The 15,142-nt window shown below is 33.8% G+C and overlaps 1 protein-coding gene across 1 annotated transcript; it reads right to left on the bottom strand.

The window, feature by feature from the left end:
• Positions 1-8,549: 8,549 nt before the first annotated feature.
• LOC133296940 (uncharacterized) lies at positions 8,550-14,649 on the bottom strand. Its single transcript, XM_061495985.1, has 10 exons — positions 14,401-14,649; positions 12,933-13,082; positions 12,436-12,603; positions 11,861-12,013; positions 11,612-11,764; positions 11,226-11,390; positions 10,975-11,097; positions 10,270-10,453; positions 9,919-10,129; positions 8,550-8,792 (listed from the first exon to the last, which is right to left on the bottom strand). Exons 1-10 carry the CDS (start codon positions 14,561-14,563, stop codon positions 8,550-8,552), a joined length of 1,713 nt encoding a protein of 570 aa, XP_061351969.1. The 5' UTR covers positions 14,564-14,649.
• Between the last annotated feature and the right edge of the window lie 493 nt (positions 14,650-15,142).

Genomic DNA, 15,142 nt, shown 5'->3' with positions numbered 1-15,142 from the left:
GGAAAAATCAAAAAGAGAGGGATAGAAATGAAAGAAATTTTTTCATTTATGGAAAATGGACCACTGAATAAGTGGTGGGCCTGGAGCATATTAAAATTTTCCCTATGTCTGAGGGTGTATTTTGAAACAGTGTTATTGTGCCAAAAATCAACACAAACCACCTTTCTTATCCTTCCAAGTTGCCTAGTATTTTTTTCAGTAGCTTGTACTAAACGTGATATACACCCATGCCCACCCACACTTGCCCGTCAAACCAAAAATAAAATCTATAATACAAGACCCGATCCCAGAAAAACTAAAAGAAAATCATGTAGCGATGTTCTGATGAATTAAAAAATCTTGGGAATGTCAGATTGATAGGAAAATTAAAAAAAAAAATTGTTTAGTAGGTCAAAATATTACCAAGAAAATTGAATTAAATTTTCTAAGTTTATATTTGGTTGATGAGAAAATTGGTTGAAATGACAAAAATAACCGTATAAATTTTCTTAGTATTTACATCTTATTATGGCCATATATACATCAAGTAAGTGTTGACCATGGTTTGTGGCGGCTGCTTACGGTTTGAACCTCTAAAAATCTATTAACCACCCCTATGATACACCGACTAAAACACCAAAAGGAGACCTTTCCCAAAAATCACTTAACCACCCGTAAGCAGGTTCAATAGGCTAGTGGGCAAAATATCACGAAAACAGGTCAAGTGGCTGGAACTGGAACAAGGTATAAACAATCTATTTCCCACGGATACAAGAAAACTAAGGGGCATTTCCATCTGAAATGTCAGCCCCATTTTTTCACTTGCCTTGTGATATGGAAATACCACCTCAAAGTTCGTATTTCAAACAGTGATTACCCATCACTTTACACACACATCTGAATTGATGGGGAAAACTGTTCACTAATTTTTTTTTTAAACTTCTACCAAAAATGGTGTAATTAAATACTCCCTTTCATTTCTCCATCAATCCCACAACAAACCACTTACCAAACACCCTGTTAAGGACACACTTGGATCGAAAATGTTATTGGGTTAATGTCTTATTGAGTGTCATTGTGGGCTGTATTTTTAGCTTCTAAATGTTAAAGGGCCGCAGCCTCAGGGCCTTGGGAAGGATCCTTGGTGCAGCCCAATTCCATGTACCTTTATCTCAACAAGTTCCTTAGAAATCCATCTCATCAGCCGTTGATTGGAAGATATCCATTTATGGCAAAACTTTATCCTTATTTCTCCATCCATGTGCGCTAGGATAGGACAAAAAGGCATCAGAAAATTCTGATCCAGCTCACTTTTTAAAGACTTAAGTCAAGCACTCCACCTCCCTCTCACATGCGCTTAGGAGAATCAAAAAGGAGCTGACATTACCTGTTGAACCTTCCATCTTTATTCAGCTTTAATCTACACTTTTGACCAGCTTAGACATGCAGCCAATTGAGGCATAAACCCTCAGCCTGCATGTTTCCTTATTGGGCAAAATTGCCACTCTTGCTTTGTCTTACTTGTTCGTCCAAAAGAGTGCAACCAACATAGATAGAATGTTGAACCACTTCTTTTAAAATCAGATTTTTTGCCCCTTCCTCACTTCCTAACAGCGCTGTGTATGAGATAAGAAGGGAACCTAGTGCTAAAACACTTCTTAGCCGAAGACATCATAGAAAGAAGGAACACACTTCATCTCCATTTATTTGTTCCCCATCAAACCGTAGCTTCTTTCCCTAAACCAACCATCTACTCCTTATTTCCCCCACCCTTAAAACCGTAGCATCAATAGAGAGGCAATCCAAGGAATATCATCACATTTTTCTTCTACTTTTCCATCCCAAAACCGTGAACATCTAAGAAGGTCCTACCATCTAGTCTTCAACTTTTCTTTGGTCTCTTTGTTCTGCCAAGTTCTTCACGTTAAAAGGTATAAGAGTCCTTATTTCCATTGCTTTCTTCTACCAAGTTAAGTCGATGAACACATTTTCTTGCACCTAGGAATTATTTCAAGCGGTTTTTCCTTCTTTGGTGCACACAACCATCACTTGAGGAGCTGAGTTCATTACTCCTTGTGCTATTCGATTTTACCTTGCATTCCATCAAGAGGTAGGCACAAAAATCTCTCCATCATTCTTTGTTAAAGCCGTGAAGCATGCTTAGAAAGAAGCTTTTATTTGTAAATTTTTATGCTTCTAGATTCTGCCTTGTCATACTCTTGAGTCATAACTTAAAAGCTCTAGTTATAAATCTGAAAATGACCCTAAAACTTAAAGGGTGGGATTGTTTTGGGTGATTTAAATGTATCTTGACGTTTCTTGAAGATAAGTTTTGTGGACAACACCTTATACCCTCTTATAGCGCACCAATTAAGGTTAGTAAGCCTTAGAAGGATTTATTCCCTTGAAAACGTTGCTGTATACTTTTGTTCTGCTCACTGTTTTGCGATGAAATGAATTAGACTGAGAAGATGTTGCCGTACAAGGATCTTTTGCTCACTGTTTTATTATAAAGTTGTCACTGTTTTGCACAATATGGTGAGGCTGTGGGTGAGGTGCAAGCAGTGTTCCTTGTACTACATGTAGGTATAGACGTATTCCTACATTTCTCTGGCCAGTAGAATAGTGATTACACACATGTCATAGATATCTGTTGCACTGCATAGTTTAGGAACTTATATTGAATAACTGCTTTTAAAACTTATATTGCACATGTAAGAGAGCTTGGGGTGGAAGATCTTGGAGACCCCTTGCCTTACTGAGATTTCTTGTTTAGAGATCTCACCCCACGTTTGGGGTGCTTATTTCAGGTTCAGGTAATGTTGAGACCTCAGGCGGTAGGAGGCCGGAACTGAGTTAGAATTGCTGTTATTGTATGCTGACATGTTGGATGCTGAATTTGCATGCTGCTTTTATGCTTATAGCTTCAGTTTATGTTTATGAAGTTTTATGTTGAGACTTGTTGTTACGCTGTTTATTTGGTGAGCATGGGGATTGTCCATGACACATAGTATTGTTTATGTTTGAGTTATTTGGAGTTGTAATAATGTATCAGGATTATTGTCCGGATTACGTGATGTAATGCCGTGATTTAGATACTCACTTGATTTATATATTGAGGTATTTCAGTAGATGTCTTATTGCAATTTACATTCAGGCGATATTTTATGAAAATGGATTAAGTAATCAAGTTGGTAATTGATAATGACGTCATAATTGAAAAGAAAAAGAATATTCCGCATTTTTAATTAAGCACCGCTTAATACGATGTAATGTTAATATTCCGGGTATACACGGGGTGTTACAATTTCCATCGAATTTCAAGACAAGAATCGTCCGATTCGGTTAAGAATTGATGAAGTTATGAAGAAATCAAACAAAAAAAACGAAAATGGAAGGGGGAGGGGCTGTCACGGTTTCTTTGTGGGGAGAAGGGGAGAGAGAAGACAATGAATAGTGAAATGCTTATGTGTCTTAAGTGATTTCAAGTGGGGTGGGTCCCACCGCCACCTCACGCAATTTAAAACTAATCAATCACCTAATTTAAATCATCAATTCATAACCTACGTAATTTTTCGTCCACGTCATATTTTTACTTCCTAAAAATACTGATTATATTTTTACGCTTATCGGTACAATTATACCACAGTATTTTACACCGGAAAAATCACTGTTCATCAAATTTTCTGAAACTTGTCTATCCACTCGATTTTTTGTTCTGAATCCATTTCCAGGGTTATTTTTATCATCTGAGACCTTCTACTCAATTTTTATCAGCCTAGGGTTGCGTGTTGGCTAATTACCGTTTTGCCCTTCCTTTGTATTTTGGCCTATTTTTCAGGATTTTCACTAATCCTTCCCTTTAATTCTCATTTATTATTTTAATATATAGTTTAGAATTGTGAGGTGTTATAATAGGGTTCACTCACCTAACTATTCAAGAAATCAAAGGAAGGTGTTTAACAATGGCTAAGTACTCTCAAAGTACAAATAACACAAGTTGAAGAACAAAGGTTGTTGATACTCTCACAAGAATAAAACTCAAAGAGATTTTATGATCAAGAAGACAAGAATTGCAAATAGAATGATAATAAATGAGTAATAATGATCAAGAAGTGTTTCCCATCAATGGGAACAGTATTCTCTATTTATAGAGGGCCCCCATGGCTGTTGACACACTCATTTTCGCAAACTAGCCGTTTTGTGGCCGTTATTTTTGTCTTCTGGTGTAGTAGGAATCGATTCCTTTTATTTGGGAATCGATTCCCATCTTTTCCAGTGAGAGGGAATCGATTCCCATATGAAGGGAAACGATTCCCAGCCTATTGGAAAGGCTGAAAATTCATTGTAGAGCATTCTACTTTACTTTAAAACCTTTTCTAACATGTTCAAGCACTTGATTAAATTTTGAAAACATATTTTAACAGATGTATTATGCTAGAGAACTTTTTGCTATCAAGTGGTGATGTGATGCATGTATTTTGACAGGAATGTATTGAGCTTTCTTATGCAAGAGGTCAATTACTCTCAGGATGAATTCTAAGTCCTAAAGTATATTGCTTGAGAATTCTTGGACTTGGATTCTTCTTTTGAAGCTTGAATCTTGATGGGCTTCATGAATTTTATTTGATTATTTCTTTTTGATCGTTGCACCTTGAGGCCTTCTTTCCATGCTTTGATTTGTTATCATCAAAATCCTTGAATCTTTATATTGGTTCCACACTATTACATGCTGATAGTTAGAGGTGGCAAACTGGGCTCCGCCCGGAGGGCCGTCCCACCAACATATTTTTATAATTAAATTAAAATCTTATTCTTCTTCTTTTATAATTAAATTCATAAATCTGATTTTAATTTTTGTAAATACAAATTTGTAAAATTCCAAATACCAACGACACAAATCCTTGCAAAAAATAATTATTTATTATTATTTTTTAAATGTGATTGTAATAAATGAAAGTTCATATTTAAGATAAAATATAAAAACCTAAATGCGACTATAAGAACCTTTTTTGTGGATAAACATAAAAATTTATCACATGCTGATAGTTAGATGTGGCAAACTGGGCCTCGGCCCGGAGGGCCGGCCCACTAACACATTTTTATAATTAAATTAAAATTTCATCATTCTTCTTTTAAAATTAAATTCCTAAATCTGATTTTAATTTTTTAAATACAAATTTTTAAAATTTCAAATGCTAACGACACAAATCGTTACAAAAAATAATTATTTATTATTATTTTGTAAATCTGTTGTAATAAATGAAAGTCCATGTTTGAGATAAAACATAAAAACCTAAATGCAACTATAGGAACATTTTTTTGTAGATAAATATAAAAACCTATTACAAGCTGATAGTTAGAGGTGGCAAACTGGGCTCGGCCCGGAAGACCGACTCACCAACTTATTTTTATAATTAAATTAAAATTTCATACTTCTTCTTTTATAATTAAATTCCTAAATCTGATTTCAATTTTTGTAAATAAAATTTGTAAAATTCAAAATACTAAGGACACAAATCCTTGCAAAAAAATAATTATTTATTATTATTTTATAAATCTGATTGTAATAAATGAATGTCCATCTCTGAGATAAAATTTAAACACTTAGATGCAACTATAAGAATTTTTTTTATGTGGATAAATATAAAAACGTATAACATGCTGGTATATAATGCTGACAATTAGAGGTTGCAAACCGGATTCGGTCCGGAGGACTAGCCCGCCAACATTTTTTTTATAATTAAAGTAAATTTTCGCCCTTCTTCTTTTATAATTAAATTCCTAATTCTGATTTTAATTTTTGTAAATACGAATTTGAAAATTTCCAAACACTAACGACACAAATCTTTGCAAAAAAATATGTATGTATTATTATTTTGTAAATTTGATCTTTCTAAATGAAAGTTCATCTCTGGAAAATACTGAAAGAAGCTGAGTCAAACTTTGTAATTTTTGAAAGACCACATGACAAGGTAAAATGCAGCAATATACTTTTATGTGTTGCGTTAATTTTTACGAGACAAACAAATCGATTTTTTTTTCTCCGTGCAACGCTCGAGTAATACACTAGTTACTGATAGAAGTACGGGTGTAAATAGGCTAGGCTAGGCTTTGACTTAAATAGGTCGGGCCTGTGTAAAAAAAAAAAAAAAAAACATTTGGTCTATCCTAGTAGGCCCCAAATTACAAATTTGGCCCAGACCTATGTTTAAAAAATAAAAGTCTTGGCCTAAGCCTGTTAGCCTGTTTAAGCCTATTAAATATTCAACAATTAAAAGAAAAGTAAAATAATATTACTTTATTATTCAAAATTATTAAAATAATAATTTTATTTATTTTATTTAAAATAAATAATATGATATAGGTCGGCATGTAGGCTTATAGGACTGACAAATACAAAAAAAACCTATGGCCTATTTTCTACATAGGTTTTTTTAAAAGCCTAGGCCTATTCTATTTTACTATTTATAATAAGTCAAGTCTGGTCTAATATAGGCTAGGCCGTAGGTCATTGTAGGCCGGCCTCGCCCATTTACACCCTAAGATAGAAGTAATCCCATTAAACGTTTAATGGTTATGAATGGAGAAAGTACACAAATATGAAATTGGGAAGTTTATGTTAGGAAAGTGACATTAAAATTAGGATAATATGTGTTCAAGAAAAAGATTAAATAACACAAAGTTTTATACATTGCACCCAAGAAACCAAAAATGAAATAATACGAAGTTAAAGTATACTACACGAAAATATATGATAGCAAAATTGAAAATTATGAGTTTAATGTTAGACACTATATCCTTGAAACAATATTGTCCTTTTTATAGTACCCAAAATTCGTAGACAGTTGTCTCTCCGGATAGAACATATTATCTCTATTTTTGTTACGACAATTCCACATAGAGTAACCTCATCGAACTCAACCTACGTATAATCAATCACTTTAGAGTAAAGGGAAAAAACTTGTAAACTAAAAATGTAAAGGGGAAAAACTTGTAAACTAAAAATTTTGATTCCCTGTTTATTTGTAAAAAGACACAACGTCACGATTTAAATGACACTCATTTTAGGATAAAATAACACATCCGTTTGGTGATGAAACAATACTTTTTTAAATCAAATTTTTTATTCATAAAAATAATTAATTTAAAAAATAATTCTAATAATTTATTAACCGAGACCAATTTTTCCTGTTCCAAAAGAAAAAAAGGGGTAGACAAATTTTGTGTGCATAATGTTGATTGAGATTTATGAGTTTTATGTCATAGGAGAGAAGATGTCTCCCAACATAGAGATAAACATGTAGCGGATCCAATTAAAAAAGAAAAAGAAAATAAAATGGAGTTCACTATTATTTTAAGTCAATAGGAGAAAGATATTATTTATGTAACATAAAACTAATAAAGCATATGTTGATTACATAAAAATAAATAAATAATAAAAGACAATATTTTTCTCATGTTGCACGAGAAAAGATTCCTCGTGCCACATATCCATAGAAATTTTAGCCTTCATTTTCTTTTCTTTTCTTTTTTCCTTTTTTAAGTTTGGGACGCATTAAAGTTGTGTGTATAGTAGAAGATTACTACCTCCTATTGCGTGAGATATCGCAATAATAAAACACCTTAACGAACTGAGTTCATATTAGAATTTCTTCAGCACGGGAATTGTTGAAAGACAACTCAGAAGTCAGAACAAAGAATGCTACTAATGTTTTCCGAAAAAGAAAAAAGAATGCTACTAACATGAGACACAGTAGAGCGAAATTGAAGATTTGCAACACAACAAATTGAAGCCGTTATCAAACCAAATGGACACACACACACACACACACAAAATAGAGCGCCTCAATACTATTCTAGACAAGAACGATATAAGAAAACAATACTCCCATATTCATACCTGCCGGGCTACAGTTTTGCAAAAATAATGATACTCACAAAAGAAGGGGGAAAAAATGAGATGGCCTCAGTAGTCAACCTCTTAACAAACTCTTTTTTTTTTCCTTGCAATGGAATGAAGGCAGGAATAAAATTAAATGGATAACTCACTAGTTTCAAACAAGAACTAGTTCTACTACTGCCTAGTACCTATACCCAAGGTAACAATGGTTTTGCTCAGTAAATTTCAGATCAAGGCCTGTCAGTGAATAGGTATCACTGTATCAGTATATCCCACCAGTTAGCACGATGTTTGTGTATATCAACTGTTATGTGCATCTATTGTCACCTTCAGAAGAGGAATGTACAAACGCCAAGTAGACAAGGTCTTCTTTATCATCAAACATTATCTCCTAAATTCAAATAAATTTTGCAGGTTCATTGTGTCCTTCTGTCCTTGGAGTTGTGCAATCCCTCGTTACACCTGTATTCAGGGGAAAATTAATATTATCTCGGGGGGCCAATGGTCCTTTTTATATATCACAAGAAATAGGCTCAAAAACTCAAAATGTTTAAATCAATTCCTTGGATTTCAATTCCTCTCTTTGTATAACAAATCTTATATTATGACAAATGTGGTCCACTATAAGCAAAACACTTAAATAAACAAGACAGTGCCAAATCATTCATTAAGTAACATCAGTGTTGCAGTTTGGTGCATCACTCTTCTGATCATGTCTTGGCAGTCTTGGAACTTCATCGTTGGAAGTTGGTGCATTTGTATTATCATCAGTTTGAACTTCACCTTCAGAACGAATCACATCATTTGCTCTATCATTTTTCAAGTTTTCACCTAAGGATTTTGGTGTACCATTTTTTTCATCATCACTTTGATTTAAAGAAACAGTTTCTGGATCCCAGTTGAGAGAAACCTGCAGGATGGTGATGGATATATAAAAAAGAAACCTCACAAAAGAGCTATTGAAATTATAGGGTTCAGATATGGAAGGAAGAAAAGAGAGAACAAAGTCCGATTGATTTGATATTGAACGTGTGATACAAAAGACATAGCCTAATCCCTATTTATACTACTAGTAGAATCCTAAATTAAATAAACAAATCATGAAATCTAAGAAAATACGGAAATCAATTCTAAGAGTCCTCTAGTATACTCTAAACTATCTTAAGATATAAACTTAATATTATATGATATCTTCTACATATTCTAACAAGAGCAACCCAAACATTCCAAGGATACGCTTTCCTAGCTTGCAATCCATTATATTTTGGAACATCAAAAACCAATTAGGACACAGTAATTCATACTTGGCATGAGATTCATGCACATCACACCCAGGAAGGTGATCTTTCAACCACATACACAACTAGGGCCAAGTGAGTAATCCCTTATTTGAAAACTCTAGGAATTGGACATAATTTAAACAAAGGAAAGAAAGGCAAAACCTTGTTGGTACAGATATCCCAAAAAGTATTACATGAAGTAGATCAAGATAAACTATATATCATAGTACAAGTAATGTTGTATTGGGAAGAAAATTAAGAAATAAAACATCACTTTGCTCTAGGAGCACAGACTTAGTGGCATTTCAGAGCTTTTCTTGTCCGCGCAGAGTGCGTATAGGGACACCATTCACAAGCATGTGTAGGTCTCATGTAATTTTAAAGAAAACAGAGCATCATCCATTCATTTGCAAGGAGCAAATATACAGTATATCATCTAAAAATTAAAACTCAGTGGCAATTAAGAGCATTCCTTGCACGGGCACAGTGCATATAGGCAAACCATGTGCAGTACCCACGAAATCTTTTTCAGCAATTCAATAATCTCACAAACTTCCAGCAATGTTAAATAAAACACAATCTCAAATAAAACCAACTTTCTTTCAATAGCATAAGCTCAACTGAATCCTTCTGTTAATCAATTTTTTTACTCTAAAATTATTTCTTCTCATTAATCTCTAAACCACTAATGAGGCATGCCACAAACTCTATTCAACAGAAGTAAAATGAAAAAAAAGAAAAGAAAAAAAAAGTGACCTTAATAGTCTCAGAAGGACCAGTAGATGTTGGGTTACTTGATATAATAGCAGCAACAGCTTCCATGTGGTGTTCATGAGATTCTGAACCGCCTCCCTGTACTTCAGAAATATCATCCATTCCATCATGCCTAAACACTTTAGATGTCTTTATATTCTTTGGATGTACACCATTTGAGACAACATTTACAGTTTCACCAGAAGTTCTTTTCCTGTTTTGAGAATGAAGCATAAATTAAAACCAAATTTTACCCAAAAGTAAAAAAGGAGCTTAATAGTAGTAATAAATTGTACAGAGAAAGAATGAAACTGGGGAGAGGGTGGGGCGGGCAGGGATGGGAAGACGACATACCTACTGAAAAGAGTAGCTGGGTTCAGGGTGTTTGGCTTGTTTGAAAACAGAATTCCACGAAGAAGCTTTCCATCAATAACAGTTTCAATAGTATATCCTCCCGAGATGTTTTGAGTAAGACTGGCTTGAAACATTTCCTTTCCAGAAGGAGGCAGAGATTGATTTACTGGGATGTTTAGTCTACCTGTGGTCATGATAATGGATATTTAGATTCCTCCAGTGATACTTTTAATGTAAATATTCTAACATCATTTTCCATTCTTTTGATCCTCCTGGCTCATAAACAGTCTACAGTTTTAGAGGGGATATAACAATTTTAGTCAAGACCAACTTGCCATAACTACAGTACATATCTCAGAATTAACACATACCGTTTGGAAGAACAAATTCTACTCTAACACTAACTTCAGCACAACTAAGAACACTAACTCTCACTGCCTTAAATTAACTACTCAAATGGCCCAAATCTGTAGACAACAAAGAAAATGCATTTCTACAAGAGAAAATGTAAGTGTAAGCAGTAATATACATTCGAGGAACTTCCTAAATCCAATATAACAAGAATGACAGGCCAAAACCATATCACTTTAAGGAAAAACTTAAGATTTTATTATTATATTCCTGAATCAGAAATTTCATATATAGGCAAGTTCTTACTTGGTTGGCCATAATTGAATCCTGTCATGGGCTGGCTACTATCAGCACCCATTCCATATCTAACCAGAACTTGGTTTTCGACAAGATTGAGATTTTGTTCTTGGCATTTCAGCTTCAATTGCTTCCTTAAAGATAACTTCTCTGGCCTCAGTTCATTTTCCCGAGCAATCCCTGACAGTAAGAAATATATTATTAATAAAAACATGATTCTGTTACATACTACATAATCTAGAGAAGACTAGAATGAAAAAATTACTCAGTAAATGTAATAATAGGAAAAACAAGACTCTTTGCTGAACCTGTGTATAGGTAGTACATATCATCCAGGGCCTCAAGATTTTTATTACAACCACCAATGAATACAAGAACACCACCCTTAAATGGGTCTAAACAGTCACCAGCTACAGAAAATCTGGGAGAAGGACCATTAGGTGTGGTTGTCACCTTCGTGCACATACCAGTATCTGCTCTCAGTCAGAAAGGAAAGATGATATGAAGGACACAAAATGATTATTAATAAATATATCATGCAACTACTTGAAGAACAAACAAACAATAAATGATTTATTACAAACAAATACAATGAAAAAGTTGGAGCTGCTGTTTATGCTTGTGTTTATCTAAACCAAAATATAATATAACAGGAACTTATACACTAACATGTTGGAATCTATATTAAACATACCAACATCAAGCATATACATGTCATTGTATAGACTTTGGGCGTGAGTAAACCCGCCGAAAACAAACAAGTTCTTGCCAAAAGACACTGTAGAATGACCAGCACGAGGTGTCAACAATTGGCCTGACATACACAGATCCCTCCAAATTAGAGTATCTACATTTACAGAAGTTTCAAAGCAAATGTTACATTCTGATAAATGTCCCTTTATTGTGCATTAATAATTATACCTCAGATACCATAGATTAATACCCGTATCAAGGATATGGACATCAGACAAATAATAATCACGTTCATCTTCACCGCCTATCACAATAATTTTGTTTTTCCAAGATGAGCAAGTATGGCTATCACGAGGAGATGGTGCAGTGCCTGATGTTGTAGCACACTTCCAAACAAACGTCTCTACAAGTGAAAAGAAATTATGAGTATCTTTCTCATCTGATCCATTAATCAAAAGCTACAGACAAAGTTCTAATGCAAATATAAATATAGAAAGAGGAAAATAAAAAACCAACTAAATAGCTCAGCCTTTTAGCACTCTGAACCGAACACTCCTATTTCTAACAGAGTATGGAGATCAAGATGTCAGTTGTTTCTTTACAACTGAAATTATAATGAGCCTCTACAATCATGCCAGGTAGTGTGAGCATTCCAAGTTCTAACATATGTTTTAGAAAATAATCATTAAGATAAGAAAGTCTTGGACAATCTCATAATACTTGTTATCAATCAACCTAAGTGAGGTCTCACATAGATGTGAAGGATACAAATTGTGAAGTGAACTAGCTCGATGAATAACTGGCAGCATGATAAAGGAAAGTCACCTGTATTCAATATGTAAAGATCATTGTAGTAGACCTCATGAATATTATCAGCAGATTTTCCACAACCACCAAATACAAATAGCCGTTTGCCAACAAGTGCTGCACTATGACCCTCACGTGGCTCTGGTTCTTCTCCTCTTACGGTTGGAGAAATCCATGTATGTGAAGCTATGTATAAATTAACATCAGTGAGTACAATGCAGTGAAACAATTAGTAAAGTCATACGGTTGCACGTGCATGCAATTAGGCATAAGTAGAATAACATTCTCAGCTTTTAATTTAAGCAATAAATTTCAGCATCATCATCATCATCCAAGAAAACAACTCAAAATCAAAACCAAAAATGTACATTGTACACATAGGAGATCATTCAACTTCAGCCGAAACTCATATATTTAATATTTCAGGTTTCTGAAGATTTGATGTGTATAAAAATTAGGCCAGCAACAATGTCCCATCCTATAGTATAGATATCACAATTAGAATGATGACTTACAAGTATCTAGCACATGCAAATCATTCAGCACTTTCGTCCCATCAGTACCCCCAAACACAAATAGATTTTCACCAACAAGAGTGCAGCTATGGCTGTCCCTAGGAGTGGGTGGTAACCCTTTTATCACAGGTTGGCTCCAACTCTGCTTCACTGCAAATCACCAAAAAATAAATGCATAAAAAAAAAATTAAAGACCACAAAGTATAGAATAATAAATTAACACACTATTCAACATCGTCAATATATAAAGAACCAATTCAAACAAAAACCTTAAGGTGTTGTGTAAAAGACTTTTTACTAGTTTATATTATTCTTTTAACACACCCCCTCGTGAACAGACCCAATTTTTTGATTTATATTTTTAATTCCAATACAAAGTGAGCGACGTCAAGGATTGAACTCAGGTAGTGTTTGGTTCGGGAGAAATTTTTTTTTACTAGGGAAATGTAATTGATAGGGAAATGGTTGGAAAGTGAGTTTGGTAGGAAAATGTTAAAAAAGTTGTTTGGTTGACCGAAATATTACCAGGGAAATTTATTTAAATATGCAAAATCTATGTTCGGGAGAAACTTTGCACCTGTTTTTTCACTTCCCCAGTTGTCTCAAAATACCACATCTCAAGTGGTATTCTGTAACAGTGAATTTCATCCAAAAATCAACACAAAAGTCATTTTCCCATCTATCCTATTTGCCTAGTATTTTTTAAAAAAACCTGAACCAAACGTGGTATTTTCCAATATCTACGTACACTTTCCCATCAATCCCAAAATAAACCTTCAACCAAACACTACCTCATGACCTTATGGTCATTGAAGGATAAGGTCATTGAAGCTGCTCGATACCGTATAAAAAGAACTAATTCAATTCAACTCTAAAACTTTAAGGTGTTGGATGAAGGTATTTTTAATAATTTATATTATTGTCTGCCAAACATAAAATTCTCACTTCCACATCCTCAACAAAAAATAAAAAATAATAAAAATCTTAGTCCCAAAAGATAACAGATTTCCCATCAGTAAAAACTTATCATGTCAAAATCAATAAGCATTGGGACCAAATAACAAATACCCAAAAAAAATAAAAAATTAACCAAACATTCAAAAAGCGAGACTGACTAGACAAACACTGAAAGGAAGAGAAAATAATGAAAAGGAAAAAACGCAAATAACAATGCAAACAATTTTAATGAAACAAAATTCAAATTTCCTATGAGAACCGCCAATAAAAAAAATATATATTAAAATACCAATTAAATGCGACTAACGAAAAGATGGGAAATATATATTAAAATACCAATTAAAGCCTTACCCTTGCAAATTACAAAAACGGTCTTTTTGCAAATAAAATAAATAAATTGGGGAGTGTAAAAATAAATAAATAAATAAAAACAACAACATCACAGGGACGCAAGCAAGAAAACAAAAAGATTGTGAAAGAAAGAAGAGGGAGAGAGGAGAGAGAGACAGACCAGTGTCAAAGACGTGAATTTGGTTGGTCTGACAGTTATATTGGCCGTAACCGCCGAAGAGATAAAGAAGTTTGCCACCTTTAACGGCGTTGCACGTGTGACCCCACCTCTTCCCCGGTCCCTCTCTTGTGGGGTTTACAGACTCTACCTTTTCCCACCTCATTCTTCTTTTCTTTTCTTTTCTTGACAACACAATCAATTAAGGGGCAACCACTAATCTAATCGCTCAAGAAAACGCACTAAACCACTGAAAAAACGACACTGTTTTCTCTCTATTTAACTCACTCTATTCCGTGCTGTGTTAGCAAGGACAGAAAGTGAATAATCGAATATAACAGGGAAAACATGGGTATTGGGATTTGTGTGCGTTTTTTAGTTCATGCAAAATAAATAAATAAAAATAGCATATATAATTATAATTATATGTAATGTCATGTCACAGCGTGAGTGAAAAATGGTTAAAAAAACAAACCAAGGAAAAGAGTGAGTCCTAATCTAATCAGGTTCCGTGGAGAGAGGGGAGAGGTTGAAATTTTTATTATTTTTATTATAATGATTATTGTTATGATTATTATTTTTTTGGTGAACTTTATTATGATTATTTTGTTCAGTGCTACTTATGTCATTTTAGTACATACATTTATGAGTTTTTTTAAATAAATTAAATATTTTTTTAAATTAAGTGATGCTTTGAATTGAAACGCTTGGCCACATGAGTTGTATTTTTTAATGTGTGAATGAA

Source organism: Gastrolobium bilobum, unplaced genomic scaffold (genome assembly GCF_033153095.1).
Source record: "Gastrolobium bilobum isolate Gb01-03AN ecotype WA unplaced genomic scaffold, APGP_CSIRO_Gbil_v1 utg33520, whole genome shotgun sequence".
Lineage (NCBI taxonomy): Eukaryota > Viridiplantae > Streptophyta > Magnoliopsida > Fabales > Fabaceae > Gastrolobium > Gastrolobium bilobum.
This window is presented reverse-complemented; position numbering and strand designations above follow the sequence as displayed.

Excerpts from the sequence above, each read along its gene's own strand:
- LOC133296940 (XM_061495985.1), bottom strand. The coding sequence starts at position 14,563 with ATGAGGTGGGAAAAGGTAGAGTCTGTAAACCCCACAAGAGAGGGACCG. Across the intron at positions 11,391-11,611 it reads CATGTATATGCTTGATGTTG|ATACTGGTATGTGCACGAAG; the intron begins GTATGTTTAATA and ends GACTGAGAGCAG. Across the intron at positions 8,793-9,918 it reads GTCCTTCTGAGACTATTAAG|GTTTCTCTCAACTGGGATCC; the intron begins GTCACTTTTTTT and ends ACCATCCTGCAG.